The sequence below is a fragment of the Zootoca vivipara genome, chromosome 4 (assembly GCF_963506605.1).
Source record: "Zootoca vivipara chromosome 4, rZooViv1.1, whole genome shotgun sequence".
Taxonomy (NCBI): Eukaryota; Metazoa; Chordata; class Lepidosauria; order Squamata; family Lacertidae; genus Zootoca; species Zootoca vivipara.
The window spans coordinates 25,786,365-25,812,951 of record NC_083279.1 but is presented as its reverse complement, the minus strand read 5'-3'; the positions used below and the strand labels follow the sequence as shown (position 1 = coordinate 25,812,951).

At 39.9% G+C, this 26,587-nt stretch overlaps 1 protein-coding gene across 4 annotated transcripts in view; it reads left to right on the top strand.

Moving 5' to 3' along the window:
- Positions 1 to 26,587, top strand: part of RGPD4 (RANBP2 like and GRIP domain containing 4) — a 37,847-nt gene that overhangs the window by 7,508 nt on the left and 3,752 nt on the right. The window contains exons 6-27 of one of the 4 annotated variants that reach the window (XM_035114834.2): positions 139 to 290; positions 625 to 817; positions 2,398 to 2,488; positions 3,320 to 3,529; positions 4,766 to 4,944; positions 5,038 to 5,213; positions 5,483 to 5,606; positions 6,328 to 6,489; positions 8,285 to 8,422; positions 8,518 to 8,664; positions 9,181 to 9,363; positions 9,446 to 9,529; positions 11,212 to 11,347; positions 12,188 to 12,285; positions 12,873 to 17,307; positions 18,580 to 18,657; positions 20,556 to 20,732; positions 22,635 to 22,727; positions 23,539 to 23,738; positions 24,848 to 25,061; positions 25,559 to 25,660; positions 26,186 to 26,331. In XM_035114834.2, coding sequence (XP_034970725.2) covers positions 139 to 290; positions 625 to 817; positions 2,398 to 2,488; positions 3,320 to 3,529; positions 4,766 to 4,944; positions 5,038 to 5,213; positions 5,483 to 5,606; positions 6,328 to 6,489; positions 8,285 to 8,422; positions 8,518 to 8,664; positions 9,181 to 9,363; positions 9,446 to 9,529; positions 11,212 to 11,347; positions 12,188 to 12,285; positions 12,873 to 17,307; positions 18,580 to 18,657; positions 20,556 to 20,732; positions 22,635 to 22,727; positions 23,539 to 23,738; positions 24,848 to 25,061; positions 25,559 to 25,660; positions 26,186 to 26,331 — 7,518 coding nt within the window. Of the gene's footprint in view, positions 1 to 138; positions 291 to 624; positions 818 to 2,397; positions 2,489 to 3,319; positions 3,530 to 4,765; positions 4,945 to 5,037; positions 5,214 to 5,482; positions 5,607 to 6,327; positions 6,490 to 8,284; positions 8,423 to 8,517; positions 8,665 to 9,180; positions 9,364 to 9,445; positions 9,530 to 11,211; positions 11,348 to 12,187; positions 12,286 to 12,872; positions 17,308 to 18,579; positions 18,658 to 20,555; positions 20,733 to 22,634; positions 22,728 to 23,538; positions 23,739 to 24,847; positions 25,062 to 25,558; positions 25,661 to 26,182; positions 26,332 to 26,587 lie in introns of all 4 variants that reach the window. The other 3 variants (XM_035114833.2, XM_035114837.2, XM_035114836.2) reach the window with 3 other exon arrangements.

Genomic DNA, 26,587 nt, shown 5'->3' with positions numbered 1-26,587 from the left:
CTGCTGAATTTCAATAGAGAATGGGTAAACAAAGTAGGGTCTGATCTTGCTTAATAAAACGCATTGGAGATCTGATGGCTGAGCCATAATACACATTAGACTAAACCAAAGTTTTTTAATTTAAATTTTTTTCCCTAGGAATATCTTGACTCTTCACAGGAGTTGGAATCCAATAAACCTAACGAGCAAAAGACTAGATCCCGTCGGGATCTCTTGTTGGCTTATTCAAATCTGGTTGTAATGACACTTTCAAACAGAGGTGTAGAAGAAAGCAGAGAATCCCTCCAAAGGTATCTTGATTTGTTCAATTCAGAACTCTTCTAAATGATAGCCTCTTGATGAAAAATGAAATGCCCCCGTTTTTGTATTGTGAAATGTCCTTGCTTTTGTATTGTGTCCGCACAAAAGCCCCTTAATTCAGTTGAATGTTTTATTAGTTGCTTTCATATGCTGCTTTTTGCACATTTGCAGTGCATATATGTACCATATACGGCAGAGGAACAATAAGCAGGAGCCACTAGTAAATAAACCAATCAAAAGAATTTTCTCATGTTGCTGTTTGTTTCTGTAACAGTACTTGTTGAGCCATGAAACTGCTGTTATTAATGAACACTTGTCTTGTAGCTTTGATCATGCACTCCATTCAGTGAAACCTCATGCAGCTGGAGGTGATGAACTTTCTGTAACTTTCCTGGAAATGAAAGGCCACTTCTACATGCATGCTGGAACTCTGCTGTTGAAAATGGCCCAGGAAAGTGAGATGCAGTGGAGAGCTGTTTCGGAATTGGCAGCTTTATGTTACCTTCTAGCTTTTCAGGTACGTTCTTCTCAAGTAACATGTTGCCCTCAGTCATTTATAGTATTTGTGCTGTAGATTTCAATGTTAAAAGTGCCCAGGAGTGTTTGTATATGCATGAAACTGCAGGGGGGTGAAATTTGTTCTGTTTGTGCTTTTTTATTTTGTTAAAATAAGTACAAAATCAAAATTGAATGCTTTTCAGTAGAATTGAATATCTAGAGGTAAAAGGAAATAAGTATGTGTGAAATCAGGAGGAATCTGCTGTCTACAGATAACTTAATTTAGCCCAGCCAAGTAATTTTGCTGTGCACCTTTGACTTTCATGGGAAGCCAACACATTGCATCCCAGTATACTATACTATTGTCTTCATTCTTGCCTGGAGAATAGTGTGGTACAATGCAGCTGCTGCCTCGATGTACACACATCCTTTTCTGGCACCTTTACTAAAGTAGCTGCACTGTGTGCCATTATTGCAGCGCACTAATGGAAGTTTTTAATGTTTGCTCTTTTATTCTGTTTAATATTCTGTTGGGAGCCACCTAGAGTGGCTGGGGAAACCCAGCCAGATGGGCAGCGTATAAATAATAAATTATTTATTTATTTATTTATTTATTTATACATACATACATACATACATACATACATACAAACAACGCGTGTGGCACTGTGGGTTAAACCACAGAGTCTTGGGCTTGCCAATCAGAAGGTCGGCTGTTTGAATCCCCGTGACGGGGTGAGCTCCCGTTGCTCAGTCCCAGCTCCTGCCAACCTAGCAGTTCGAAAGCACGAAGTGCAAGTAGATAAATGGGTACTGCTCTGGTGGGAAGGTAAACAGCATTTCCGTGTGCTGCTCTGGTTTGCCAGAAAGTGGCTTAGTCATGCTGGCCACATGACCCGGAAGCTGTACGCCAGCTCCCTTGGCCTGTAAAGCGAGATGAGCGCCGCAACCCCAGAGTCGTCCGCGACTGGAACTAATGGTCATGGGTCCCTTTACCTTTACATACATACATCTGTGATAATTAGGATGCTTTTCATTGCTTTGACAGATTCTATCATCCTCTTATGCCAGTTTTCTCTCCAGCCAAAGGGCAAAGTCCCTAGCCCTGCCTTCCCAAATCTGGTGCCCATCAGATTTTTTTTATTACAATTTGCATCATCTGTGATCAATGGACATGTCTGAGACTGATAGGAATTGTAGTTCAAAACATTTGGAGGCCAACAGATTGGGTGAGGCTACTCTGGACTCTCTAAAGTTAGCTCTATCAAATAATTACTATTGGACTGTTCTTAAATGACCTTCCACCACCATATCTTGATGAGTAAAAGCAAGACTTGCAGTTCAAAATACTATTCCTTTCCCTTCATTTCTTGAGAAAGAAGCAATATGTCTGTATTCATTCAACTTGTCCTTGGCATATAGCAATATAGAGTAAAAAAATGTTCAGCTTGGCACTTTGGGCAGAAATGTAATGTAAAATTTATGATTGTACTAGACATGATTTCTACACTTCATAGAAATTGATTTTATTCTTAAGCTTAGTATTATAATATATTCCACTGCAGAGCAAATTCTTTACACTTGTCTAATCTCTACCAGGTTCCTAGACCAAAGTCAAAACTAATAAAAGGCGATCAAGCTGAACAAGAGAAGTTGGAAATGTTAGCCTGTGATCGACAGAGCCAGTCTGGTAATAATATTAAAAATCAGATTCATTTTAAAATCAAAGCTGTGGATATTTAGTAGCAATTTAGTAGTGTGTAATGACTTCACTCAGTTGAAATTAAACGTAACAAACCTTTAGCAGGCAATGCTAAAAATTCAAAGCATAATGTGCAGTGCTAGGGGTCCCAGCATAACTTTTCATTACCCTCTTGACTAAGATTCATTTTCCACCTTCTGAGTCTATAAACCTACAGTTATTTCCCCTTTGAACAGAATGTTTTAAATTTAAGAGCTTAACTCTTTGGGTGGTATTCAGCAAAGTACTTCCACTATCACAAGGATTTCTGCTTGTACTGTACAACACAACTTCCCCTCTTTCTCTCCCCATATGCCTCTCACACCCTCCCCAGATCTGCCCTAGAAGGTCAAACAAATCCCAGAACAGATTTAGCAGGGCATGGAAGGGAAGGGCTATGTTCTATTGTGTGGCCAAAGTTCTTCTACCAGCGGAACTACTTCATCAGTACTGTCCTCTGAACTCAAGTTACGGACTTGACAAATTTATTCAAGGGGTTGTATCTACCAGTATTTTCATTTGCACACAGACTTTCATTTGCGCAGTGGCGTGTTGCCTCTTCCTTCTCTCCCTATATGCTCCCCAGATTTGTTCTGGGGGTTCCTACAATACTCTGGAGCAGATTTTATGTGGGGGGAGTGTCTGGGGGGGGGAGTTCCATTGTGCAGGCTGAAGTCCTTGCATAAACTGAACAAGCTTCATTGGATACATGATATTTGGTGTATATCTGCCAAACAGAAACTTGACTTTTGGTTAATCATGTATCTTTTTCCTTTTCAGGACATATGCTGCTAAACCTAAGCCGTAGGAAGCAAGATTTTTTCAATGAGATTGTAGAATCATTTGCAAACAAGAGTGGACAGTCTGCCTTAATTGATGCACTATTTGGGAGTGGTTCTTCTACAGAGAACTCCTTTCTTGGCACAGATGATATCAGAAATGTTGGTGTGCAAGTACCAGAATACGTAGAACTGGCTAGATACGATATTGGTAAGAAGTTTGGTTTGAGTGTTGATTTATTTTTATTTTTTTATATTATAAATTCATTGCATATTATGAAATAGATACACATACATCTCGATACTTCAAGATTAAAAATGCTGGAAGAAGCAGGTGAATATAAATACTAGCTCATGAAAAGATCTTAAAGCGGACTGGGGAACATTTTTTGTACCAGTGACCATATCTTAATCTGGCCCCAGCCTATAGACCAAGTTTGACAGGAGGGGAAGTATTCTACCTGCCAGTAACAGGGGGTTACATGATTGAGAGATGAGTTGCCCTGCCCGTATGTCTAAATTCCTTGTAGTCCCTGCTGTCCTGTGGGAGAGCAGGAACTTCATTTGGAAACAAGTGCCTATTTCTTTACTCTTGTGTGATCGAGCAGTCTGTCCAGGCCAGTGTCTAAAGCAGGCATTAGCTCTAGCAGGGATTGCTGGATGATGCAGCAGCAAAGAAAAAAGCAGGGTCTGCTAGCTTTTGCTGCTCCACACAAAAGCAAGTAGGTTTGTTTGTTTGTTTGTTTGTTTGTTTGTTTGTTTGTTTGTTTGTTTTGGAAAGCCCAGCTCATGATGATGCTTTTTGGAGGCTGAAGAGAGGCCGTTTGGGTTTTCCAGGAAGGCCTCAGCCATCAGCTGATGTCACCAGTTAAGTCAGCTGATTGATGGGTGAACACGGTTTGGGAAGATAGCTTCACAGGCCAAATGGTACCCCCTGATGGGCCCAGATTGACTCATGGACTAGAGTTTCCCCACCCCTGCTTTAAATGAGCTCTCTCTTTCAAGTGTTGTACCTTTTAACATATAAGGTTATGCTTTGATAATCAAACCAGTTTGCATAACTTAAGATGCTAAATTATCTGTATTTTATGTATCTAAATAGTTGTATTTGGAAGCAGTAATGAATAATGGCTATGTTCCACAGTAGGTGATGTTTACGTTTCTGTCATTCTAAACAGAATACTTGTAGACAGGTCTGTAGAAATCTAAATACTGTAGCTAGTGGAGCCTCAGTAACTGGCAAAACTGCATCGGAAGCTCCTACTGAGCTATGTTTTGAACACCTACATTTTACAGGATGTGAGCTGAGGCATTGATTCACATTTTTAACTGTTTTGGAATTAACATGAGATGATATTAACATGAGATGATGGCTTGCTTGCTGTCTTCTGCCGTAGTATCACATAGTTGCATCTTTAGAAATGAACCAGCACTTTCTTGTTGTTAGGTGCCATTAGAGCCCACAGTGGTAGTCTCCAACACCTCATATGGCTTGGTCTGCAGTGGAACTCCATACCATCCCTGCAAACTTTTCGCAAATGGTTGAAGCAGCTTTTCCACTTGCCTCAGGAAACATCCAGGCTTGAGACCAATGCTCCTGAATCGATTTGCATGTTGGACCTTGAAGTAAGGAAATGCTTCCAGCATCAATTTCTACCACAATTTGAGTTTATAAAACATTTTTTTGTATAACTTAAAATGCATGTGTTTGCAAAACAGGTATTTCTGCTTGGGGTGATATTTACCTGTCATTTGCAAGTGGAAGAGAAATTTAATGCCAAGTACACTGCGCACCAGCCTCAATTCCTACCACTACCAATATGCAAGCAACTTTGTACCGAGAGGCAGAGGGCCTGGTGGGATGCTGTTTATGCTCTTGTTCACAAACAAACTGTGTAAGTATGACTTTTTTGTTATGGTAGTCATCCTTGCAATAGACATGTGGCTATAGACTACATATAGCTTTTAATGCCCATTTCTCATGCTGAAGGAGATGGCTGACTTTTAAATATTTACAAGAAAACTTTTTTGATCCTTTGTCTTTTGCCTTTTTGGTTAGGAATGGACTTTATAACTTTTAGTCTATAGATAATCAAGGAGAAACAGGTAATTAAGAACTACATTATGCAGCTGACGCTTTTCTGTTACACATGTTACTTTTCAGACCTGGGACAGCAGCAAAAGTGAGGCTTCTAGTCCAACATGAAATAAGCATCCTCAGAGCCTTAGGTAAACATGGGCTTCAGCCAGCTCTGATCGTGCACTGGGCAAAATGTCTCCTTAAAACAGTAAGTAGGAAGATGCAATTTTCAATCAATTTGGAGCTATAAAGTTAATTTCTTAACCTTGTATAATCCATGCAGCCTCTTGCAGGTATTTAGATTATATGTGGGGAGACAAGTCTGGAATGTAATTGCCACCACCTTTTAAAACACCAATGGAGAACCTCTGGCCCTGCCTAAATGACTTAAGCTCCAGATATCTGAAAGACCATCTCCATCTCTACTAACTTTCTCCAGTGTTAAGGGCTCTCAAGAGGAGAATCTCTTTGTAATTGCTGCCTTCAGAAGTTTGGGGAATGGTGGCCCAAGAGAGGACTTTCTCTGTGGCAGTCCCTAAATTATGGGACTTCCTCCCCATCATTATGTCTAGCATCTTCACTGTATAATTTTTGCTGAATGCTGAAGATACAGCTCTTTACCCTGGCCTTTGACAGTTAAGGTATTTTGTTTTGTAAATTATTCAATGAATTGTTTAATTTGTCTTACAATTGTGACTGTTTTACCAGCTTTTATAATTGTATATTCTGTTGTCATAATCCACCCTGTAACCTTACAGTGACGGGTGGGTATGAAACCTAATAAATCATAAATACAACACTTGCATGTACAACTGGAATTCTGAATGTTAATAGAGAAATGTGAAATGGTGTCATCAGGGCTATCATTGATATATACAAATAATTTAGTGAGTAACATTAAAAATAATTCAAATTATTTTACTTCACAGGGTTGCAGTCTTAATTCTTTCTATGACCAAAGAGAGTACATTGGACGAAGTGTTTATTACTGGAAGAAAGTTTTGCCAATGCTTGAGACAATCAAGAAGAAGAGAAGTATTCCTGAACCAATTAACCCATTGTTCAATCACTTTCATAGTGAAGATATTCAGGTAATAAGGCAGCTCAAATCTTCCTATGGTAGTTATATTTCTAAATGCTTTGGGGGTCTTAATCTGCAGTTTCTTACTTTGATGTATAATTCTTGTTGCCGCTTCTCTAACTCAACCCCACCTCCATAAGTGGGTACTGTTTACATTCCAACTCTGACGACAACAACAACAAAAGCTACTTGCCAACTCTTGAACCATCAGCAGATCTGTCTGCTTCCCCCATTAACGTACTTTGAGACCCACACATTTGGAATTGGTCCAGTCTTCCTTCATAAGCCACAAATGTTAATTATGTGCTTGTAACATAATTTGTCTGCTAGCCAGGTGTTGCTCAAAATTTTATTTTATTTTATTTTATTTGGAAAGTGGAACTTAACTGATCTCACTATTTGACTTGGATATCATGCAGTCATCAAACACAGCTCATGATGTGTCTTAACGTAATGAAATATGAGAGGTTACTGAGGTATGGATCATAGCAGTTAATTCTCTAGAAGGGTGTGGAAACACCTAGGTCACAGTTGCTATCTGAACCTACAAGAAGAACATAATAGCCCTGCTGAATCAGACCAAAGACCCATCTTATCCAACATCCTGTTCTCACAGTGGCCAACCAGATGCCTATGTGAAGCATGCAAGTAGTGCCTGAGTGTAACACCACTCACCCCATTTACGATACCCAGCTGCTGATATTCAGGGAGATACTGCCTCCAGCAGTGGTGGTAGAACATCTCCATTGTGGCTAGTAGCCATTGGTAGCCTTTTTCTCCATATATAGGACCTAGATGGTGTCCAGGAACTCAGCCCTTGGCTGGAAACATGATTATTCAAAGAAATTTTGACCCCATTCAGAATGAGCAGAACCACCTTTCCCAGGTCCACAGAGTTGCCTCTCTTGTTGTCTGAATGCAACTTAAGTTTCTTAGTGCTTCCAGGCACTTGGTACAGTTTTTCTACCAATCCTGGGTTAATTTTTTAAAGTTTAGTTACTAGCATATTGACATCACTGTGCTTTGAACTGTGGCTTTGTATAGACATCGGTGACAGGAAAAAAATTGTTGAGGACATTAACTCTTTCAGTATATAAACTGTTAATTCTACTACATGCTTTTCCAGTGTTTTCATTATGGCTACATCAAATAGCATCGTGATTTTTGCTGCTAATCGAGAAGGTGGAAGACCTATGCAAGTTGCTGAAGCGCCTCCCTTCCCCATGGAAAACTTAACCCAGCACACACTAAGCCAACTGGGGGCGGGGGGGGGGAATGTTTGTAACACTTATTTTAAAAAATTTACAGAGGGGGAAACTGCAGGCCTTTTGGGTGGGACTATAAGGGACTCTCAACGCTGCCTTTGCATATGTGGAAATAACTTCCCCTTACATGCATGGTTGAAAATAATGGCTGAAAAATAGACTGTGACTATGAATTTCCTTATCTAGCTAGACTTATCTGTTACAAGTATTTGAGCATATCATACATGTATCTGCATGCATACTATTATTATAAATATAAAAGCACATGTTTATTGTAGAAACACGCTTGTATAAACAGTTTGTCAAATATTGCATATGTGTTCCATACGCACGTTTCAGTATGTTTTCTACAAACGTATTTCTCTCACTGGAATCGTATAACTTGAAAATCTGGTTATCATCTTGGGCAAGGTAAGTAGTAGTTCCTCACTTTAAAAGGGCAAAACTTGTACACAATTGTAAATCATTAAAATGTATAAAATATTTTGTACCAAAATATTTCTTTATATAAAACTAATTAATAAACCTTTTTTAAAAAAGGTTTCCCAGGTTGGTGTATATGAAGAAGAGGCACACATAGCATTTGCTATTTTGGATTCTGTGGATGGAAAAACAGACGATGCAATGCAAGCATTTGAAGCTATTAAAAATGTTGTCTCATATTGGAATCTTGCTCTAGTAAGTGTTACATTACTTCAAGGGATTCCTCTGCCCTAACTGTATGCACAGTTAATAAGCTGCATTCTCAACTGACTCCTTCTTCTCTTGGATAGATTTTCCAGAGGAAAGCTGAAGAGATAGAGAATGATGGTCTGTCATTAGAAGAACAAGAAGAATACAGAAATCTTCTGAAAAAGAGTAGAGACTACCTCATAAAAATTATAGATGAAAGCAGCAGCGATACTTCAGTAATTGAAAAGGTTAAAATGTGTTGTTGTTTTTTTAAAAAAACTGCTAAGAAAATCTATATAGGAAAAAAAGCATTTGTCAGATTATATGTCTAGATGTATAATACTTGCTTTAATAGTAAATCTACCAGAAATGTAGTAGAACTAATTGACTCTAAAGCAAACATTTGAGTATGAGTAGCTAGGAATTAAAACTTGTTCAGATGCAAAAATTCTATACAAACTTCTTGGTGCTAGTGACCATTTTCTGTTTAATTAGTGAAATACAGAGGGTTGTATCCAGTGTTGCTTGAGCAGAGTTTTACTTGCACACCAGGACTTCTTGTCCTCTCACAAAAATTTGCTCTGGAGTGAGCTGCAGAGGAGAGGTGGAAGTCTGCCGAAAGAGCAGAATAGCAGCACTAGATGCAACCCAGACTTCTGAAGCCAATAAATTTTAAACAAGGGCAGAATATGCAGTTCATTAATGTAACCGTGTATATATTTAAACTCACCCTAAAGTCACAAACTGTTTAATTTTTGTCCTAGTTACCTGTATCCATAGAGACAGTTAAGGAGATGCTGGAAAGTACAATGCAAGAACTTGGAATCAATGGTGAAGAAAGGAGTCTTATCCTAAACAATGATTTGAGCCAACCAGTGGAGGCGGAAATTAAACATTCTACCCCATCGCCCACAAAATTCTCTCTATCTCCAAGTAAAAGCTACAAGGTATATAAAACAAATATGTTTTTGTTCTTTAAATCTGTATTATGTTTCAGTTGGTCTGATCACCTAACTGTTGTTCTTTCAGTTCTCGCCCAAAACTCCTCCTCGCTGGGCCGAGGATCAAAAATCACTACTTAAGATGATCTGTCAGCAAGTAGAATCCATAAAGGTAAATAAGAGCACTGCTGTGTATGTTCTGTACTCCACACTGGGGATAGATGTGATTTATTCAGCTTAGATAATCAAAGTCAGGATGGATAAGTCAAGTGCTCAAGAAGATCCTATCCAAATAATTATACTTCCAGAGTAAAATTATTTTCTGAAAGGTGGTATATGCAAGTTCAAGAATAATAAAAATTTACAAATATGTGAAATGATGTCCAGATTTCCCCTCTCCCACCCCCTAAAAATCTTCTTGGGTGGGTTGGCAGACCCTCTGAAGTAGCCTGAGGGGAGTTCAGGGATTGCAAAGAAGAAGGGAAGAAGTGGAAATTCAATTGTGTCTGCTGGCACAACTTTTTCTCATGTCCATGGATCAGATCAGAATTAACCCTAACACTAAAGCAAAGTAAATTGCAGTAGAAACAACGTAATAAGCTTATAGCAGCAGCAGACTAGAAAGATCTTGCTAATTTGATTCAAGTTAGCTGAAGTACAGTTGTGGTATCTTGTTGCAAAGCAGCCTATTGTGACATCAATAAAGTTTCCTCTACTAGAGAGAAAGGAAAAGACTCCTGGCCGTTTTTGATTGAAAGAGAGAAGACTGATCATTTGTACAAAATTTTCATTAACACTAAAATACTAAACTCATTAGGGAATAAAGACCACTGTTTTGAGTAAACATGGTTATGATTGTGCTGTAAGAAATAAGCTTTTTATACTCCAGAACGTTTTAACACTAAAAGAGCAATAAAATCAAAATTTGGGCTGTTCAGAAGATATTTGATTTCTGTAAATGTGTTACTTTGCACACAACTATTCCTTGCTCAGTTAACCTTTCAACAGTTCATGGTTCATTTTCAGTCATTGCCATCATCACTGCAAAAAATCTTTAGGGAAAAAATCCTAAAGGGATTATTGAGCATGCTTAGTAGCCAGAGAATATTGAACCATTGTGGGGGCGGGAAATAGAAGAGGAGGCTGAAACTGACTTGATTGGCAGTAGCCAGTGATGTGTGTGTTGCTGTGGTGGCCCTAGAGGTATCAAAATACTGTTGATCAGTGGACAAGACAGGCTAACAGAGAAGCAAAGGACAAAGAGCTGGTAAGGAGGAGAGTGAAAAGGTTGGCTGTGCTTTTTCTTCCCTTATACAAGTCATAGTTCCCGAACATTTTGGCTCCCGAACATCGCAAACCTGGAAGTGACTGTCTCAGTTTGCGAACTATTTTTAGAAGCCAAATGTCCAGCGGGGCTTCTGCGGCTTCTGATTGGCTGCGGGAGCTTCCTGCAGCCAATCAGAAGACGTGCTTCAGTTTCCAAACGTTTTGGAAGTCAAACAGACTTCCAGAACGGATTCCATTTGACTTCCACTGTACTTTGATCCTCCACTTTCATCTTGAAGAAACCAGCAAAGACTAGAGGAAGATATAAAGAGGTTGGAGGGAACACTTTTTTATTGCCTGGATTGGTCACTTTCTGGCTCACTCTGAGTAACTGTTCTTAATGCCTTCATGGTGGAAGTCCATAAAAATGAATTGAGAAATCCAAGGATTCAATGTAGTCAGGACTTACACAAACATATGCACCCCAAACTGTTTTAGATTCTTTTCCTCTTCAGTTTTGTAGATGCAAAAGAAACAGCATGGGGTTGGTGCAAAAGTTTTTAATGGCTCTACTTGTCTTTTTGATAGAATGAGATGCAAGAAATGAAACTTAACAATTCTAATACAACCATGTCTCAGCGGTGGCCTACTGACAGCTATGCAGCAGATACTATGCCAGATGGCTATCAAGGCACACAGAGCTTTCATGGAGCACCGTTAACTGGTAACTACATTTGGAGGTGGAGAGCCTAGATAAATTTATGTGTAGTTTCTGATGTGACATCTGATTATAATTAACAAGCATTGAAGGGATCACAAGCTGGCTTGAGTAGGACATTATTAAAAAGATGGATAAAGTTTATATAAAGTATTTTTGTTTACTGGCTTCATAATCTCAAGGCTTTATTTAAAACTTGCCATGAGTGCTGAGGGTGAGGGTGCATTTTCACACTTTTTAAATGATTGCTTTTATTTGATTTTGATACATTTTTAAAAATTACACAAGAATACTCCACAACAACACATGATATCCATATAAAGGTGAAGGCCCCTGACCATCAGGTCCAGTTGTGTCCGACTCTGGGGTTGCAGCGCTCATCTCGCTCTATAGGCAGACAGCTTCCGGGTCATATGGCCAGCATGGCAAAACTGCTTCTGGCAAACCAGAGCAGTGCACGGAAACACCGTTTACCTTCCCGACGGAGCGGTTCCCTATTTATTTGCACTTCGTTGTGCTTTCGAACTGCTAGGTGGGCAGGAGCTGGGACCGAGCAACGGGAGCTCACCCCGTTGCAGGGATTCGAACCGCCGACCTTCTGATCAGCAGTTTAATCCACAGCGCCAATGAAGTAAATCACTAAAGCTGTATATAAAATGATGGCATACTAGAAGTGAGTGTTTAGATGGTTATATATGGGATTGTTGTGTGTTGGATTATAAACCACCTTGAGGGTTCTTGTTTTTAAAGGCATACATATTTAAGATAAAGATTTAGGGTTCTTGTCAATTTAAGGGTTCCTGTCAGTTTCAGGACTCTCACTGTTTTTATCTCTTGTGTGTCCAGTTGCTACAACAGGTCCATCTGTCTACTACAACCCATCACCAGCTTACAATTCCCAATATCTCCTACGGACAGCAGCCACGAACGTGACCCCCACAAAGGTAATTATTTGCTGTTTCTCTGATACAACTCATAACTCGTAAAGAGATGGAAAACAGAGAAGTGTGTTAAAGGTAAAGCTACCCCTGACCATTAGGGCCAGTCACGGACTACTCTGGGGTTGCGACGCTCATCTTGCTCTATAGGCCGAGGGAGCAGGCATTTGTCCGCAGACAGCTTTCAGGTGAAATCAGAGCAGCGCACAGAAACGCCATTTACCTTCCCGCCGGAGCAGTAGCTATTTATCTACTTGCACTTTGACGTGCTTTCGAACCGCTAGGTTGGCAGGAGCAGGGACTGAGCAACGGGAGCTCACCTAGTCGCGGGGATTCGAATCGCCGACCTTATGATTGGCAAGCCCTAGGCTCAGTGGTTTAGACCAAAGCGCCACCCGCATCCCGAGAAGTGTGTTACTTTCTGTTAAATATTTTAAAAGCAGGTTTCTTGTCACATAGTGGGGGTGGGTAGGAGAGCAGGAGCCAGCAGTTGTTTTTGAATGCAGTTTAAGCAATTTTTGAAATTTAAATTTATAATCTATGTTCAACTACTAAGGCTTTAAAACTAAGATTGATCATTTTTCTATTTATAGGCTCCTGTCTATGCCATGAACAGGCTTACTCCTCAGCAGCACATATATACATATCAACAGCCAATGCATACTCCTCCACTGCAGAACACTTCTGCTTGCATGTTTTCACAAGAAATGTGTGGTACTCCCCTGCGTTTCGATTCTCCGGCAACCGGAATGTTGTCTCCTCGTGGCAATGAGGACTACTACAACTACAGCGTTCCGCCACTTCCCGAGCCAGGCTATTTTACAAAACCTTCTGCAGCACCCCCGGTCTCCCGGTCTGCAGAGTCAAAAGTGATAGAATTTGGGAAGCCTACCTTTGGGCACCCTGTACCACCAGTAGAGGGAGCAAAACCTTCCTTGATAACTTCTGCTCAGTCGACACAGCCAACCACTTTCAAATTTAATTCCAATTTCAAATCTAATGATGGAGATTTTACTTTTTCATCACCTCAGGTTGAAACACAGCCACATAGTACCCCCTATAGTAACAGTGACAGTCTTTTAGGCCTTCTTACATCTGACAAGCCTATCAAAGAGGACCGATACGCTGGACAAAAGCCGCTTGCTGAATATCCCACTGGACAGCGAAACATCTTCAGCTTTGGTGGGAAGAATGCGTCAGGCATTTCATTTACGGATAAAATGGGACAAAATCAACCCAGGCCCTCTGGTTTTAGTAAGGGTGATGGGTTCAGCTATCAGGATCCTGGCAAGCCTGTATTTGCTACTCCACATTCAGATGTAGCAAACAGAAGTCACGAAACAGATGGAGGAAGTGTCCATGGTGGTGGTGGTGAAGAAGAAGATGATGGCCCTCATTTCGAACCTGTTGTGCCATTACCTGACAAAATTGAAGTAAAAACAGGTGAAGAAGATGAAGAGGAGATGTTTTGCAATAGAGCAAAACTTTTCCGCTTTGATGGTGAATACAAAGAATGGAAAGAGAGAGGTGTTGGTAATGTGAAAATTCTGAGGCATAAAATAACTGGCAAAATCAGACTACTTATGAGACGGGAGCAAGTGCTGAAAATTTGTGCAAATCACTATATAAATCCTGGTATGACTCTGAAACCAAATGCTGGATCAGACAAATCTTTTGTGTGGCATGCCTTTGACTATGCAGATGAATCAGCAAAACGTGAGCGACTTGCAATCAGGTTTAAAACTCCAGAGGAAGCGATGCTTTTCAAGCAGAAATTTCAAGAGGCACAAAATATTTTGAGAGTATCTGAATCAAGTGATAGTCAACAGGCTTCTCAGGGTATTGTGTCATTAGGAGAAGCTACTGCTCAAGATGCAAAAGATTCTGGTAAATCTGACTCGGGACTCATGAGCTCTGGGTTTAACTTCAAGAGTGGGACATCATCTGTCAGTGGTAGCTATCAGGTTCCTGTTCCCGATGTGAGCAGTTCAGCTAAAAACACTAATGCCAAAAGTACTTTTACGGTTGCATCAAGTGCAGCTACACCTGCATCCTTCTCTTTTGCTAAAGAAGGGTCGGGAGTAAATGCTACATATGGATTTGGTGAACAGTTCATGTTAAAGAAAGATCAGTGGGAGTGCAACACATGCCTCGTTCGAAATAAAATAACTGCACAGAGTTGTGTAGCATGCCAGACTCCAAATCCAGCTAATCGGGAAGCACAGGCTGTGCTTCCTCCGGCAGAATCGACTGTACTTTTCAAACCCAACACTGAAGGTGCACACTGTAAATTTGGACCAATTCCTCCAAAAAAGGAAAACCAGTGGGAATGCAGGACCTGTCTTGTGAGAAACGAAGCCAGTGCATCGCATTGTATTAGCTGCAAGAATCCCAGCGGTACAAATGTACCAGTGTTTGGTTCCCAAACCACATTCAAATTTGGTCATGTAGAGGCTCTAAAAGTCCCCCAAAGTGGTTTTGGGGCTGCTTTTCAGAAAAAGGAGGGCCAGTGGGATTGCAGCGTATGCTTAGTAAGAAATGATGGCTCTTCACCAACTTGTGCTGCTTGTCAGGCTGCAAACCCATCTAGCGATGCTCCAGCTTTACCAGCTAGTGATCCTCAACTGCCTGTGTTTGGCTTCAAAAGCAAATTATCCGAACCCACTGGAGGACCACAGGGGACGGGTTTTAAATGTGGCATAACAGAGAAGGGTTTTAAATTTGGCCATTCTACAGAGCAAGGGAAGTCTTCTTCCTTCACATTTCAGGTTCCTGCTAGCAGTGAAACTAAGCCCTTAAAAGGAGGGTTTAATTTTTCAATGCCTGTACCTCCAGGTGAATTTAAATTTGGTATACAAGAGCCTGGCAAAGATGTTGTAAATGACCAACAGAATAAAAAAGGTGGTACTGATGAAAGAGAGGATGTGTCGGAGGAAGAAACGGCAATGAAATCTCATGATAGATCTAGCAAACCGAGTGGTGATTTGGTGTTTGGTCAACACAGCAGCACATTCACTTTTGCTGACCTTGCAAACACAACTGCAGGTGAAGGATTTCAGTTTGGTAGGAAAGATCCGAATTTCAAGGGCTTTACAGGTGCAGGTGAAAAGCTATTTTCTTCTCAGGCTGCTAAATCTTCATTCAAAGGAAATACTTCTGCTGATCTTGAGAAGGAAGATGAGTCATATAAAACAGAAGACAACGATGATATTCATTTTGACCCTGTTGTCCAGATGCCCGAGAAAGTCGAACTGGTGACTGGCGAAGAAGATGAGACGCTGTTGTATTCCCAAAGAGTAAAACTGTTCAGGTTTGATGCAGAAACAAGCCAGTGGAAAGAACGTGGTGTGGGCAACTTGAAAATCCTTAAGAACGAAGTTAATGGCAAGCTACGAATCATCATGCGGCGTGAGCAGGTATTTAAGGTTTGTGCAAACCACTGGATCACAACTACCATGAACTTGAAGCCCCTCTCTGGCTCAGACAAAGCATGGATGTGGTTAGCCAACGACTTCTCTGATGGTGATGATGGAAAGTTGGAGCAGTTGGCAGCTAAATTCAAAAGTCCAGAGCAAGCTGAGGAATTTAAATGTAAATTTGAAGAATGTCAAAGGCTATTGCTAGATATACCACTCCAGACCCCACATAAACTAATAGATTCTGGGAAAACAGCTGAGCTGATACAAAAAGCAGAAGAAATGAAAAGTGGTTTGAAAGATCTCAAAACCTTCCTGACAGATGATAAAACTAAACTTGCAGATGAGGAGAGTAAAGCTTCAGTGCCTGCTACAAACGCCTCTGATTTGGTTATCAAGCCACACGCTGAAAGCACTGGGCCTACATTAGAGTGGGACAACTATGACTTGCGTGGGGAAGCACTGGATGATAGTACAGACAGTTCTGTGTATGCTTTGCCTCGGGCCAGTAGCCCTGTGAGGAAAAACCTATTTAGGTTTGGAGAGTCCACCACAGGGTTTAACTTCAGCTTCAAATCTGCATTAAGTCCCTCTAAGTCTCCTTCCAAACAGAACCAAAGTAGGACTTCTGTAGGCACAGATGAGGAATCTGACATTACCCAAGAAGATGAAAGAGATGGTCAGTATTTTGAACCAGTAGTACCTTTACCTGACCTCGTAGAAGTAACAAGTGGTGAAGAAAATGAGCAGGTTGTCTTCAGCCATCGTGCTAAACTTTATAGATATGATAAAGATGCTAATCAGTGGAAGGAGAGGGGTATCGGAGACATAAAGATCTTGCAAAACTATGACACTAAACAAGTTCGTGTAGTCATGCGAAGGGACCAGGTATTAAAACTTTGTGCCAATCACAGAATAACCTCAGATATGAACATCCAGCCAATGAAAGGCACAGAGCGAGCCTGGGTATGGACCGCATTTGACTTTGCTGAAGGGGAACGGAAAGTAGAGCTCTTGGCTGTGCGATTTAAGCTGCAAGATGTTGCTGACTCATTTAAGCAGATCTTCGAGGAAGCAAGACACGCTCAAGAAAAAGACACCTTAATCACACCGCTCTCTTCACGGGCCAATACTCCAAAGGAATCGCCATGTGGAAAGATTGCTGTTGCAGTACTTGAAGAAACCACCAGGGAAAGAACTGATATAAAGCAGGATGAAGAAGAAACAGTTACACAAACTGCAGAGACTTCGCCAACAGTGGGCACTTCTGAGACACCAACGAAAGCAGTGGTATCACCACCCAAATTTGTCTTTGGCTCAGAATCTGTCAAAAGTATTTTTAGCAATGAAAAATCAAAGCCTTTCACATTTGGAAACACATCAGCAACGGGATCTCTCTTTGGCTTCAGCTTTAACGCTTCTCCCAAGAGTAAAAGCGATAGCTCAGTGTGTCATAGCACAAAACAGCGAGAACCAGATGGCACATATGATGCCTGCAAAGGTGCTGAGCATCAGGAAAGTGATGCTACTGTTTGGAAACACTCAGATGGCAAAGGAGAAAGTCAAGTGGCTACCTCAAAGGCAGAAGGACTTCCTAATTTTTCATTTAAAGGTGAGCATTTACATAATTTTTAATAAATTCAAGTTGTTATAAATGTACTTGGGTTCCACGTTATCCATCTTCATGAGTTTAAGTTGCCTGCTGGTGTACAGTTTCAAAATCTATAATGGTTAACCCTAGGTAAGAAGAAAAAACAATACTGAAAAATCTTTAAATGACTGTATCCTGGTTTACTTAAACATTATTGAGGAAGATTAAAAAGAAAAGATCTGGTATGCAGGACCCAAGCTATTTAGCACTTTAGAGATCAAAAGTAACTCTTTGAATTACAGATAAATCCATAACTGGTAGGTAGCACAGTTATTGCGCAGTTGTTCTAAGTTCTGACTTTGCCCATTCAGAAGTGGGCAACAGCACACTGCAGTTCAACTAGCAGGCCCGTGTAGGCCAAGTTGCTGGAGTCTGCCAAAATGTCATGGAGGATGAAAATTTGAGGGGAACTTGATCAGAATAAATATTGGCACTAATAAGTCAGTAAAAGGAAAACATGGTTCATGTTTTGTTTTCTTCTCTTTAAAACTTCGAAATGTAAAATCTTGAGTTAGACGAGAGTCTTAGCACTTATTTGCCAGATTGACTCCCCATGTTCAGAGACTGTATTTCTGAATGCCAGTTGTCACAACAGAGTGAGGGAAATTCTTACCTTCGTGTCCTGCAATGTTTCTTAGAAACTGGTTGGCTACTTTGAAAAATGGGGGTAATGAACCTTTGTTTTGGTTTTTTTAGGTATCTTGCATTGAATGCCTAACCATGTCAGCTAAGAAGTAGGCTCTGCAGTGGTACCTCGGGTTACAAACACTTTGGGTTACAGACTCCGTTAACCCGGAAGTAGTACCTCAGGTTACAAACTTTGCCCCAGAATGAGAACGGAAATCATGCGGCAGCGGGAGACCCCATTAGCTAAAGTGGTACCTCAGATTAAGAACGGTTTCAGGTTAAGAATGGACCTCCGGAACGAATTAAGTTCACTAACCCGAGGTACACTGTATTGAAACCAATGGGCTTACTCCCAAAAGTGTAGGGTCAGGATTGCAACATTACTTCCTGTACTGATAAAATTGTTTTGCTAGTTGAAAGCTAATGTCTTAATTGTTGGCGCTAGAAAGATCACTGTTCCAGATTACATTAGTATAATAAGTTATGTAAAATCATAGACAAGTCTGTGTGTATGTGACTGTGTGTCTGTGACTCTGTGTGTGTTTGGCAGCGCCCCTTGACCCTTTAATGAATTTAATTAAATACTTAAATCCACTTATTTTCTAGGATTTAATTTTAGCCTTTTTAAATCTAACCCAATGGCCTTTTGGACCAGCGCATCTCCCCCTCAACCCAATAGTAAAGGTATTTACATACTGCACTGAATGTCGTGTTGTATCACTTTTGGGTAAACACTGACAGCTCCCCAACTTTAGCAGACTACTATATTGGCTAATGGAATTATAGAAAAATTAACATGCATGTTAAAAGAGAATAATAATGACTGAATTTGCTTTACAGCTGTTGTGGTAAGAGATTGGTTCTTGAATTCTTGGATGTGATTACCTGATTCCTATGTTTTCTGAGTGCCCAGCTATAGACTTTTTAAATTTTTGCTTGCTGGATGGTAGGTAGGCAAGGACAAATGGATAGACATGGAATAAGTATGTTTCAGGGGTCCTTATTGTCCCCCAGTCTCGATACTAGGATTTTTGTTCTTGAACCATCCTACAAGGCAAAATATTTTTCTTCCTGGAGTGGGGAGGTTTATGCTAATTCATGGAACCTTTCCTGAACTACTATCCAACCTCATATTTTTTGCTTTTGTTTCACTTCATAATCTGAAGTCCCTCCATCTGATTAATTTTTTAAAATGTTTTTAAAGAACCTAGGAACTTCCTGGGGAAAGACCATTTTTCTTTAAGAGAAAATGGCTGCAGATGTTGAGTTCTATCTAGAGAAGTTTTCCCACTAGTGCAAGGGCTTCTGCATGGGACTTTCACACTTCCTCTTCCTCCCATGCACCCATCCCCCAACCCCCTGAAGCAGATTGGAAAGGGGGCATAAGGAAATAAGAAATTCCAAGGCTTATGTTTTACTAAAGCTGAACCTAGCACAACTACTTGTGGTGATGGTTTTTCTAAATTGTGCATTCTGAAGGAGACTAGAAGTCTGGAACATTTAACTGTTTAGGTAGGATATGGCTTGCATTCTTGTGTGAGACAGTGCACACTGATAATAAGCATGCATGAAAATGTTTTGTGTACTTGGCATGTATTATTTTAATATGTATTTATCAATTGACATAAAGACTTTGCCTTGCAGATGATTGTCTGAGCTTCAGAAATAGTTTTTTTAGTCAAATAGTAAGGTGTTATAGGATGAAGCTTTTGAGGAGCAGTTTAACCATTGTGTTGTTGGCGCTTAAATTGCATTACTGAAATAAATGCACTTTTCGACGATATTCTAATTTTCCGAGTTTCACCTCTAGTCATCTACCTTGTGCTACCTTGTGCAATAAACATTGTGTCTCATTCAGTGAGAAGAACTTAATGCCATGTGCTCAACTCTCACTGAAATCACGTTTTAGCTTTGTCAAAATCTTGTGATTCAAAGTCAGAGTTTGGGGCCATGCACACTTGCCAAGCTCCTGCTTGATATCTATAATGTGTAATTTGAATAATTTGAAAGAACCCGACTTTATTGTTATTACAACTGTTTAAAGTAAAATTGAATTCTCAGCTTCCAAATGAATAGAAACAGATCTGTTTCAAAGCCTATCAATTTATTCCCACTGTTAAGTGACATTAACAAAAGATACATTCATATTTTAATATCAATAAAAACCCAACCTAAATCAGGTCTAAGATAAAATGGAATTAAAGTGCTATCAAAAGTACATTTTCTTCTGCTTTACAAGTTTTTAACTTAAAATATTGCTATGCCATTTCACTGAACTTCCCAGAAGTATATTTTTTCTAAGCACAATACATGCACAGTGTAAGTTCTACTTAAAAGACAATAGATGGATGGAAGATTTGTTGTGTCTGGAAGCAGCTGTCTTACGAGAAGCATGGCATGAGTTTGGCTTTATGGAAAGGAAACCCATCTCATAGTGGCTAAACTCTTCTTATTATTGGTTTGACTTTAAATCTTGCTTGTTTTCTGGTTGAAAGTATTTCTTGCCTGCTTTGTAAATGTGTTAGTGTTCAAGTGCAGCTGCTACTTTCAGACTTGCTTAGACAATTCACTTCTTTCCCCAGCAGTTGAGATTAAGAAGGAGCCAGATGATACTGCCACTTCAGACGATGTTTTGATTGTATATGAGTTAACACCCACGCCTGAGCAAAGAGCTCTTGCAGACTCCCTTAAGTTACCTCCAACATTCTTCTGCTACCAGAATGAACCTGGGTATCAGAGTGAAGATGATGATGTTGAAGGTAAGAAGCATTCCTTGAAAACTCTTCTTCTTGCGGATTATCGATGCCTGTTGCTTTTGTACGCAGACGATGCAGTAATTCTTTCCTACTCTTGAGTTAGGCTTAAATGGAGCATTGAAGATATTTGTTTCCTACTGTCAAATTAATCATCTAGTCATAAATCATTCAAAAACTAAAATAATGATCTTTTCTAGAAGCCGGAAACAATATGCTTGGAAGCTCGATGGCGTGGTTGTGGAACAAGTTACTAAATTCCAATACTTAGGCATTCTCTTTCAACAAAACATGAGGTGGAAAGCAGAGATTCAGTATCTCCTCAATAAAGCAAAAGCCGTGTCTTATGCACTCCCTTCAATTTTATTTCATGGAATCGTGCCCTGCATGTGCCCTCAGGGTTGAAGGTGTATAAATTGAGAGTAGTTGCTCCACTTGGGGCTGCTTTGGCAAATTTTATCTCTCTTGAGACCATTCAAAACCAATTTTTACGCCATCTTTTGAAAGTCCCTACTTGTGCGAGTAACATGGCTATTCGTGTTGAATTGAGGGTGCCTTCCCTAGAGACACTCCTGTGGAAACGCGTCTTTAGCTATTGGCTAACACTTTGGCACAGATTACCTAATTCCTATCTAGCCCAATGTCTTTGGCGTGATGAGTTTAGCAGTCCTTGGGCCAGCAAGATTCATGCTAGACTTCAAATTCCCTCTTTCATAGATTCTCTAAGGGCCAAGTTTCGGTTTTATGTTCCTGTGATAATCGTTCGATTGAAACCCTTCAGCACATAGTGTTTATATGTCCTTTATATTGTGCTGTCCGGAAGAATTTATTGCTACCATTAATCCAAAAATTTCCTGGGCACCCGGCAGATTTCCATCTTGCCTTTTTATTGCAAGATACAGATCCATTTGTAACTTTACAAATGGCAAAAATTTTAACTTCTGTTTTTTCATATAAGAGACGTAATGGATTGCTGTATGGAATTTGAAATTTCCTTATATTTATATTTAATTTTGTATATCTATTGAGCCTTTTATTATTCTAAATTAAATTTGCGCGTGTATTTGTTCTTGTTTTTGTCTATCTATGAGCTTCTTTAAGTTACAAGAACACTATTAAAATAATGAAGGAAGCATTGGTCCAGTCCAGAAGGACATCATTTCTGGAAATGTATTTGTCTTCATGAATTAAGGGCGGTGGGGAGGGTATCACATGCACAGTGCAGTAGATCATTTCTCAGGGATCACAAAGTCTCCTGTTTCTGGCCCTTGTCAGTCATATAGAGCAGGATGATACTTAATAGCACTCTTCAGCTAAGCAGCACTGACTTCCCCCTGCATCAGCTGATGCAATGGAAGATCAGTCCAGCTTGATTTGGATGCACATGAGAGCCCCCTGTGCACTCAAATGTGCTGTTTAGCTGAACCTCGAAGTCCTGGTGTCAGGACTTCAAAATACCTTGCAGGCAACAATATGCTGCTAATAAAGGTGAAAACCTCGCTTTCAGCAGTGTGTTGCTGCCTGCAAAGTGCTTTGATGTCCCAACACCTGATGTCATTTGTGACCTACAAGACAGATCCTGATATGAATTTGGCTTGTGGAGCCAAAAAGGTCCCTCGCCCTATTCTGTGGTATTCCCTCACTTGGGACGCGTGTCTGGCACTCACTTTATCAGTATATTCATACCTGGCAAATATACTCATACCAGGCAAAACCCAGGTATTTTTAAGTTCCATAGTTGTCTAATTGCTGCATTTTATTATTTAAGCTATTTTGCATCTTTTGGATTTTCTCCATGCTTAAGGTTGTTTCTCCCTTTAAAGTAGTGGGGCATACAAACCTAAATACTTACTTGCTAGTGGCATAACAGATATGCAATGTAAACAAACTTTCATTTTCCTATTTCAGATGAGGACTATGAAACAGCCGTGAAGAAGCTTAATGGAAAGTTGTATCCTGATAAACCTGAAAAACATGCACAACTGAAAGAAACTGATACAAGTAAATTTTATTGGGAAGAAGATTGTAACTTAGCAAGCACAGGGCTATAATTTTGAATTTTGGGGGAATGAAAATACATTCTAACTCAATCTCGTTTGCCATGCCATTTATGACATGGTTCCATAACTTGAAATACAACATAAAAGAATGGGGAACTGTGTAGGGAAATGGTAATTTCAAGTTTGTAATGAATTTGCTCGCTATAATGGGATAAAAGCTGAAATAATTAAAGTGTTCCCTGTAGTACTAAACACTATTAGAAGAAGAATAGATTTAATAAGAATGTGTTACAATCCCATGCATATGGGGTGAAATCCCCTCAAATGCACTCTGTGATACCTTCCTAGAAACTTAGCAATTTTAGCTTCAGTTTTACAATTAAAGGCTGAGAAAACAAGTGAAAATACCAAGTGGTAGTATAATGAGAAATTTGTTACAGCAAAAGGTTGAGATTTCTGAAGATGCAAAAAGCAGCAGAGCTCCTCTGCTCCTTCTCTTTTACTAAAACCTAGATTCAGGTAGGTAGCCGTGTTGGTCTGGCACAGTCGAAACAAAAAAATTGTCCAGTAGCACCTTAGAGACCAACTACTGTAAGTTTGTTCTGGGTATAAGCTTTTGTGTGCATGCACATGAAAGCTTATACCCAGAACAAATTTAGTTGGTCTCTAAGCTGCTATTGGACAATTTAATTTTTACTAAAACCTCTTCTCCCTAGGCTTCATTATTTGAGATTTTAAGTTTATCATTGGAATATTTTGAGGTTTTACTTTATTCTAGTATTTTTCAATAAAATCTTATATTCTCTGTTTAGCTATTGAAGGAGAAAATGAAGCAGAATGTGGGAGTGAGTGTGTTCTTGTGTGGGAAAAGAAACCAACTCCTGAAGAAAAGGCTAAAGCAGAAACCCTGAAGCTTCCTCCAACCTTTCTGTGTGGTATTGGCAGTGACACTGATGAAGACAATAACTTAGAAGACTTTCAAACAGAACTTAGAAAGGTCCAAGAAATGAATGTAAGTAACAAAAGAATGGGATTTTAAGCACCAGTTCAGCTGGACTTGCTATGGTCCAAATGTGTGATTCTTGAAAATTAGCATAACTGGAAGACTTCCTTCTTCCTGACATGCTATACTTCTAAGGGAAGAGATGCTGTTGCTTTTTGTTTGTTATTGGGGCTGAGAGTTGGGTGGGATATATTCCACATTGCCTGCACCCTAATGCCATTTTGTTACTAGAAGTTCATGGAAGAGATCTAGAACACAACATACATCAGGAAGCTTAGTTTGGTCAGAATTGAGTATACATTTCCAGAGTTAACAATGAATACATTACTCCTGGTAAATGAGCCACCATAGCTGCTAGAGGGCCATGAAAATTTGTGTCCTGGGATTTTTAGACTCTTCTAACCATGTACTTGGCCACTGCTCCTGCCAACCTAGCAGTTCAAAAGCATGTCAAAGTGCAAGTAGATAAATAGGTACCGCTCCGGCGGGAAGGTAAACGGTGTTTCTGTGTGCTCCTCTGGTTTGTCAGAAGTGGCTTTGTCATGCTGGCCACATGACCTGGAAGCTGTATGCCAGCTCCCTCTGCCAATAGAGCGAGATGAGCGCTGCAACCCCAGAGTCGGTCACGACTGGACCTAATGGTTAGGGGTCCCTTTACCTTTACCCATGTACTATCTGAAACCATAGTGGCGCATTGGTTGCTAGATGTGAAATAGATCGGCATTATTTTCAGCTCTCCTACCCCACTACAGATTTGTTGGACAACTTTGGCTTCTTAAATTTTGAGGGCTGAGGGATTATGTCTACCTCCTTTATTCCAATAAGATATTTATAAGAGACTTCATGGACATTGGGTTGGATAACAGAGACTTCTGATTCCTTTTAATTCCCAATTCTAAAACAAGCATTTGATAGTATGATGTGAAACCATTTTGAAAGTGCAGAGGTGCTTGGCAGTTTTAGTTTCCTCCACTTGCCCTGCCAGGAAGATACCTATTCTAGAGATCAGCTAGTTCTGGTTTCAGATACTGTCCGGTACTTTACATATGCATTTACATAAAGAGGCTATGAAGACTTGGCACCAGTTTAAAAAAATAACTTAGTGAGTTTCTTTTTAGGAAGCTCAAGTAGAAGAAGTAACCAGTTCAACTGATGATGTGTGCTCCATTAAGGAGGAACAGCCTGCTGAAGCAGTCAGTAGAGCTGAAGAACCAGATTCTACCACTGAACCTATATACACTATACAGACGTTATTAGCAGCAGATGACAAACCTGTTGACTTGTCAACGAAAAAAGAAAGTGATGCCAGTTCTGCAACCTCTACAAACCAAGGTAGACTCATTTGATGTGTGAAAGACACATATACTATGGAAACTAACATTGCAAAGTCTTAACAATGCATACAGAGAATCTCCAGCTAATTAAAACTTCTATTCCTCTGGACATGTACTTTTAAGTACACTTAATTAGTATTTTGATTGTTAAACGCCATATCAATCGTTTTATTGTTCATGTAGAGAATTATGCAGAAATTCTGGTTTAATATGCTGGCTGTTTGCCATAATAAACATTCACTGACTGACTGTATAGAATACGAAGGGTTGAGAGTTTAACAGAAAGCGGCCTTGACGAGTGGGCAACACTCATTGTATCTCCAGTGGACTGACTAATGCCTTGCTAGTGTCCTTTCAGAGGTTACAGCTGACTTGTTCACTTTCTCCTTCTACCTGAGCTTATGTCTGGAGCTATAATAGTGGGGGAATGTGACCTATTATGCAATGTAAAATGGACCACAGAATGAAATGATCACTTTTCCTCCCTTTATTTAGAAAGCAAACCTTTCTCATTTGCCCTTGGCAACAACATACCTGGCTTGTCATTTGCTGACCTGGCTTCAAATAATTCTGGAGATTTTGCTTTTGGTTCTAAAGGTAAGATGCACATATTGTAATAAATCGATTCATCCATTCATTCATTCAAACTGAGGTCCAGCTCCGAGGGTCTTCTGGCGGTTCCCTCACTGCGAGAAGCCAAGTTACAGGGAACCAGGCAGAGGGCCTTCTCAGTAGTGGCACCTGCCCTGTGGAACACCCTCCTACCAGATGTCAAAGAGAAAAAACAACTACCAGACTTTTAGAAGACACCTGAAGACAGCCCTGTTTAGGGAAGCTTTTAATGTGTGGACTACTGTATTTTAATATTTTGTTGGAAGCCACCCAGAGTGGCTGGGGAAACCGAGCCAAATGGGTGGGGTATAAATAATATATTATTATTATTATTATTATTATTATTATTATTATTATTATTATTACATCTACTTAACTATTTATAGAAACTGCTTGCTGCTAAGAGAGTTACTGTGTGTGAAATCACATTTTGGGGGGGTGGGGGGATAAGAAAATGTAATCTCAGAAATATTTTTCTATAGTATTAAGATTCTCTTCCCATCTAAGCAGACAAAAACTTCAAGTGGGCAGATACAGGAGCAACTGTGTTTGGCGGACAAGTGGCCACTAAACGTGACAATGAAGATGATGGAAGTGATGAAGAAGTTGTACATAGTGATGATATTCATTTTGAACCAATTGTATCACTGCCTGAGGTAAGATATGAATCTGTTAAATAAAATAAGAGTTGGTCCTTTCCTCTAACACATGTGAGGACAGTGAGCTGCACACTTTCTCTTCTGTGAAAAATAGGGTTGTTGTTTTTACTTTAAAATGGAAGAAGTCTGCAGATCATTTATTTTTTAAAAAAAGCTCCCATAATTCAAGAATATACTACATTAAGAATGTGATCCTTTGCACACTAGCCTGAGATTAAGCCCCACTGTACACAGTGGAATTTACTCCTTAGTA